General features: G+C 31.6%; 1 protein-coding gene across 2 annotated transcripts in view; it reads right to left on the bottom strand.

The window, feature by feature from the left end:
• The window catches only part of CLASP2 (cytoplasmic linker associated protein 2), a 181,653-nt gene that overhangs the window by 120,812 nt on the left and 53,828 nt on the right, over window positions 1-7,013 (bottom strand). Inside the window, exons 8-9 of one of the 2 annotated variants that reach the window (XM_007447690.1) lie at window positions 6,989-7,013; window positions 6,671-6,673 (exon numbers count right to left, since the gene is read on the bottom strand). The exon at window positions 6,989-7,013 is cut by the window's right edge and continues 155 nt beyond it. In XM_007447690.1, coding sequence (XP_007447752.1) covers window positions 6,671-6,673; window positions 6,989-7,013 — 28 coding nt within the window. The remainder of the gene's footprint in view (window positions 1-6,670; window positions 6,674-6,988) is intronic. The other variant, XM_007447689.1, reaches the window with a different exon arrangement.

The raw sequence follows: 7,013 nt of genomic DNA, 5'->3' as shown, positions 1-7,013 counted from the left end.
AAAAAAAAAAAAAAAAAAAAAAAAAAAAAAGAATCTGTTATATTCAAGGCTGCAGAAGGTAAAATAATGTCTTTATTAAAATTAAAAGCACATGATTCACTTTGTTATAAAGCAGAAACTAACACACCATTGTAAAGCAATTATACTCCAATAAAGATGTTAAAAAAAAAAAAATTAAAAGCACACACAACCTTGACCAAGCAACCTCATTTAGAGGAGTCTATTCTACAGATCAGAAGCACCAGAATGACCAAATACAATAAGTACATGGAGACCTGCATTCTTTGTAATGGCATAAAGTTGCAAACAACCTGAATGACACTGACAGAGAAATAGTTTATTCATTCATGGTACAGCAATAATGTGGAACACTGTATAGCTATTAAAAGAATGTGATAGCTCTCATTCTTGATGCTGAAGGACGGAAGGATGTTTTGTGGAAAAAAAGCAAGTTGCAAAGTGTTTACTAGTATGTTTAATGGGGGCAAAAATAAAATCTAATCTAAATACATACACAAATAAAAATGGAGTAAGATGTGGAAGGATATCATACATAACACTGGGCAATGAGATTAGAAAAGCAAGATGGTATGAAAGTTTTTTTTCTAAACATTTCTCTAATGTTAGACTTGTTAACAGTGAGTATACATTTTATATTTAAAAAAAATCAAATTACGCCATTCAATTTATTAGTAAGAAACACATAAATTGGTTCTAAAAAAGAAAAATGCCAAGTTAATGGAAAAAATTAAATTTACAACATGCCCATCACAGAAATAATGCTTCTTACCAATTCAGTAATATAATGTAATAAATATAAGTTGGAATTGTAAGTTATTACAAACTTCTACTTTATATGGATCAAGTATAACAAATCTAACTAATGGAAAATCCCTCACATGTGCGATCTATATTAATGATATTTCACTCTTTTCTGAGGCAAACCCTGAAATCAATTTGCCTACCTATATGACACTATAATTTTCTAACACTTAAATCTCAGTCAAAAAGTATAGGCAAATGAAGTATGGAAAGGCCAAAACACTAAAAACCACTAACACTGCTTGGTGGGATAATGAGCATGGACAGATATTGTAATTTCTTTTCCAATTTCTTTCCTGCTTTCTTTCTTGAGCATTCCTATGGTCTCCTCAGTGCCTAACATGAAGCCTTGCACACAGTAAGCTCTACATACAGATGTAGATAAAGATAATAACTCATCTGTGAAGAGACTGGGTCTTCAATATGTCTACTAATTTTAATCATAATAGTTTGGCTGTTTATATTAATTTCCTCCCTTCTCAAACACTCTGAATGCTTCAGAAAATAAACCTTGCACAATGAAATTTCTTTGACTTTAAGTCTTGCACAAGAGGTAAAACAAAACTGAGGACAAAGAAAATAACTACAGCAAAACACACATATTCTTAGACACAGTAGGCCATTGGGCAGTTTATTGATTTATATTTATAACAACTTATTGGTTAATTATTCAAATCTTATTTACCTTAAAACCACAGTTAAGAAAGACAGCACCAGGGCATCTTATGATGAATGACATGGGATTCACAGAAATTTAAGACAGAATGGTGACTGGCCAATCCTTAAATTCCAAATGTCATTAATAGTGTTTTGCTATATGGGATAAAAATACGAAATATGTATTATATGCAGTATTCGTGAGGGGATGACCCAGAGATAATCCAAAAAGCCCTTGACGGTGGGCCAAACACTGGGCCCTTGTTTCATCTCTGCTAATAACTAACTGATCTTGGATACATCATTTAGCTTTCTGAGGCTTAGTCTCTTCATCTGAACTGTGGTCAGATCATCTTTTAAGATCCCTTCAAGGCTAAAATCTTTTGGGTTTAGTATCATTCCCTGTCATTAAGGGGAAGAAAGGAGGAAGAAAATGAGCAAAACAAAATACACAAACAGAAAAGTTATTTGGTTTTACATAAGTTCAAAAACAAGAAATTAAGGTTTACGAATTAAAAATTTAGATTTCAAAATTAAACAACAAATTCTGTGAGATTTGTTTTATTAAATATATACTGATCTTCATGATCTTTATTTGTTTAAAAGGAAAAACATCTTTGTTGTTTGCATCACAGGAAAAAATGGGAATGATTAGCATAATTTGTGGAAAACAGATATTTAGACATTCTTAATAAAACCTCAGGTAAGACATAAAGTCTTACTAAACTAATATAAAACTAATATAAAACTAATATAAACTAATATAAAATACCCTAATATAAAATACCCTAAAGACTAATATAAAATACTATATTACTAATATAAACTAATTTAAAATACCCTAATATAAAATACCCTAATTAATATAAAAACTAATATAAAATACCCTAAAGACAAGTAAGTACTGCTGAATTTGAAAAGACAGTAATTAACCAATTATAAGAATTCAAAATTAAAGCCATTTCAAAGTAGTCTTTGATATTAGATGGAAACAATAGAGAGAAAATACTCTGTCTGCTTGAATGAATGGGCAAGTGAGAGAGAACAACAGAACTTTGACAATTGATGATTTGGTTAATGATGTGTTTCAATGATTACATACAAGCCTCAGTGACAAATCACTAACGTCAGAATCTGGTACTAATGATAAACAAAAACAATTATATCATCATCTAATTCAATTTTTATTTTTAGAAAAGAATAGTAGCCAAAATAACTGGTACAGGAATAAGGACATTATAACTCAGTAAGCTTTAAAAAGGCAATTTCAAAAAGAAAACTCTAAAAAGTATTTCCATTTATAATGAAAAAATTACCAGTTTGCTTACTTCCAAATATTCTCTTTTGCTGGGAATCATACTAGCTGAGGTTTAAAATGACTGATTTGTGGACCCTGAAAGTAGTGATCATTCCTGTAGATTATAACCTCAGAGCTTTAGGATCTAGAAGAGTTCTTATTTACCCAGTGAGATTAGTGTTGGTAGCAGTATAGCAACGTGATTTTTGCGCCTCATCTACTTATTAGATGCATGACCTGTTCAAGTTGCTTAAATTCTCTGAACTTTAGTTTGCTCATCAGTAAAACTGAGATAAAGTATCTAACTCAAGAGTTCTGAGGTTTAAATGAGAGAATATAAGTAAAAACATCCCCCAATTTTTAAAAACTATTACCTAAAATACTATAGAGATGTAAGTATTACAAATAATCTGGTATATTCAGCAATTGTATTGAAGCCATTAAGCCAAAAGGAGGGAAAATATGTTTATCTAAATTCCTATTATGAAGTCACAAATGGTATTCAGAAAATGGACTATTTAAGGGAATTCAATTTATCCTTATTCTAATTAGCAAAGCACAAAGGTGGGCTTCCCTGGTGGCGCAGTGGTTGAGAGTCCGCCTGCCAATGCAGGGGACACGGGTTGGTGCCCCGGTCTGGGAAGGTCCGGGAAGATCCCACGTGCTGCGGAGCGGCTGGGCCCGTGAGCCATGGCCGCTGAGCCTGACCGTCCGGAGCCTGTGCTCCACAACGGGAGAGGCCACAACAGTGAGAGGCCGGCGGACAGAAAAAAAAAAAAAAAAAAAAAAAAAAAGCACAAAGGTAACACTTTTGACATCCACATAATATGGATTTTTATAGCCATGATATATTTGGAAAAGGTTATGGGAGCAACCCATAACCTTTTTTTTTTTAATTCTCCTTGGTTTAAAAGCCCCACAATTACAATATGAGTAGAAAAGCTTGGCACACCAAGGCAAAGAACAAAACAAAACTAACACACACTAAAGATTAAACACAGGTCCTACTGGCTTTAACTGGCTAGGATACTTTGCTAAAAATAGCATACATCTCTTTAATCTTGACATATATCTCTGGGAGAAGTGAAGTAAATTAAACTCCAAAACTTCAGAGTAGATTCAATCAGGATTCCAAAGAAGCTCACTTTATTATTTTGGCAATCCTTCTGGAAAGAAATTTGTTAAACTCAGTGGACTGTGATTGGCTTATACCACTATTGTATACCTCCGTCTACCATACTCCTTTAATTAGGAACTAATCATACCTGTTTATTATATACCAAGGAGTACCAAATAAAATGCCTGGACTAAATCACCATTATTCCATGTAAAGTTATGAGAAAGAAACTGTAGAGTCTAGAAAACACAATAGTTATATAAAGAGAGACAGGACAACCTTCAAGAATTTGAAAGTATTATGTTAACAGATAATTCTTCTTCCCTGCCTAAGTTACATGGAGGCAGATTTTAATGCAATATAAAAAAATAATTAATTTATCCAGAATTGAAATGGCTTAAAACTTTTCTGGAGGATACTACGCCAAACTGAAAGAACACAAGAAATCCCTGTAACTTTTGATTAAGTAAACTTTAAAAATTTATTCCAAGGAAATGATTGGAGATATGCTAATAAAATAAATATTAAAAGAATGATGGTACCGTTTATAACTGCAGAAAACATGAAAGCAGCCTAGATATGAATACTAGCCATGAATAGTTTTAAATGAATAATTTTAGACCAATGAGGAAATGATCAGGGTAAAATACGAATGAGACAAAAGGTATACAAAACTACAAAAGGAAGGGTGCCAATTCTGTCCTCCTCCTGAGAAAATATTTGTATGTGTAAAACTAGTTAGAAAAGTTATGATAAAAATAACTGGAACAAAGTACATCATAATTTATCAGTTGATTATGTCTATACGTAGTGGTACTGCAGATGGTTTTTGTCCCAAATTTTAATCCATGAGCACGTATTTAATCAGATGCTGAATAATCATCTATCAGAATATTTTGAAAGGGACTGCTATACTTGAATAGTAAATTTAACTATATGACTCCCAATGTCCCTTCTAACTCAAAGATTCTACAACTCTAAGGAAACATTTTACAACTGATTTAAAAATCAATAAGCTTCTGCTAAGAACAGAAAGATCTAAAGTTAAATTTTCAAAGAAGGGCTGACAGCCAAGAATAACAATTTCTGAAGCAATATCAGTATCCTCTAATAGCTTTTTTCTTACAAAAATGGGCAATGAATGAACCTAAATGAGCTATGGCAAACAAAAGAAATAAACTAAAAATTGCAGAATGAATACGCAACTGCCAAAAGACTGAGGAGGAAGAAGTGGAGGAAGAGGAGAATGAAAAAAGAACGAAGGTCTCTCCCTTATTTTTACCAAAAGGGCCACTGCCAGGATGGATAATATAATATGTATGAGTGATTAATGACTACAATCATGAAAGCTACCTACATTCTCATATCTGGTAGGACTACAAATCAGAGAAGGGGCGAATGGCATTAAGAAAGTCTGCTGTTTCTTTAAAAAGAAATCTGATTTTATCAATTTGATTAACATCAGAATTAAGTGACCTTTGGTAGGTAAACTACAATCTTCAATTTTCATCTAAGAAAAGAAAGTAAAACATGAAAATCAGAGCTAATTATAAACTACTGGCTCTCAGATTCACAAAAATGTTAAATATTTTCACCATGAATTTCAAATACTAATCCATTTTAAGTCAAATAAGACAATTTCATAAAATAATTATCATAGTATCATAGATTGGAAACCTATACCTCAAAATAAAGAAAAAAATATTCCCCTTGTAGTAAGTGAAGGTAGCCATTTGTTACAAAAGTAAGAAAGCAAAGAATGTCATTTACTTTTTACCTGAAATAAGAATGCATAATAGACATCATGTAATAGGATATAATAACTAACATCTGAATGAGAATACACTCCTATAATTGCAAAACAAAAAGAAAATAATTAAAATACTAAAGTATAAATTACACGAGATATCCAGAGAAATCAATAAGACAGTTCTATTAAACAGTATTTTATTTATCTATTTATTTATAAGCATGCAAATATGTGTGTGTGTATAACTATACCATACCATCTTTCTTGCTGGTTACATGACATATTAGTTAAAGATATTTAAGATGAAATATTTATAATAGTTTTCCTATATTTAGAATATCATATAACATAGAAAATAACGTTTGGTTGTATAAAAGGATCAAGAGAACACAACTTAGAGAACCTGGTCAAAATATAGTTTATTTTTCTTTCCTTTTTGCTTTTACTAAAAGAACTACAGACAGAGAAAAAACAAAATCCTGAAGACCATGACTTTCCCACCAGCTATCATAAACAAGGAAAAATCTGTTTTCCCAAATTATAACTAACACACAAATTCATTAACAAAAAAGGGAAAGAAAGGAACTACTGTCTTTTTAGTATTAAATATTTACCCTTTTTCTTATAGGATTCATTTTACCATAAAAACTTGGCAAAACTAGCACCTGAAAAGGACTCACAACTTTCTAATTAGCATATGAAAAAACACTCGTTAAAAATTCAAAGATCAGACGATATGCTAGAAATAGTTTAAAAATGATCAAAGAATGTACTCTTTTCTGTATAACTACATAAAACCTGTTTTTTCCTATTTATTGTTATCTAATCCAGAAAATATTTTTGAGGCAATTTTACTTGACCACCACCCATTTCCTATTGTGACAAACTATTCAATACCCAGTATCTTCAAACATTTTTCCAATGTTAGAGTATTTAAGACTCATGCCCTAGATGAATATATAACATTACATAAATCAATATTTCTTTAACAACTAAAGCATCTGAAAATAGCCAAATTCTGAAAAACCTGCTCTCTCCTTAAAAACAAAAAACAAAACAAAACCCAAACCCAAAAAATTCCCTTAAATATCTTTTTATGGCTTCTGAAAAATAAATACTCTCAAGAAAACACAAACTCACATATGTTCTGACAGGAAATATCAAAATACAATATTTTAAACATTTTCAAAAAGGCAGCACATTCTTCTGTGTGTTGCAACAGACTCTCCAGACCTGCAATCCTGCTGCAGTCATGAATAAACATATGCCTCTAAAGTTCTAAGTATGTGTGGCCATATCAAGGGCATGAGGCATGCACATCAGATTTGAAATGGATCTACATTACCTCCAACCTTAGGGCCACCTGCTGA

This window comes from Lipotes vexillifer, unplaced genomic scaffold (assembly GCF_000442215.2).
Source record: "Lipotes vexillifer unplaced genomic scaffold, Lipotes_vexillifer_v1.1 scaffold73, whole genome shotgun sequence".
NCBI classification, from domain to species: Eukaryota; Metazoa; Chordata; class Mammalia; order Artiodactyla; family Lipotidae; genus Lipotes; species Lipotes vexillifer.
This window is presented reverse-complemented; position numbering and strand designations above follow the sequence as displayed.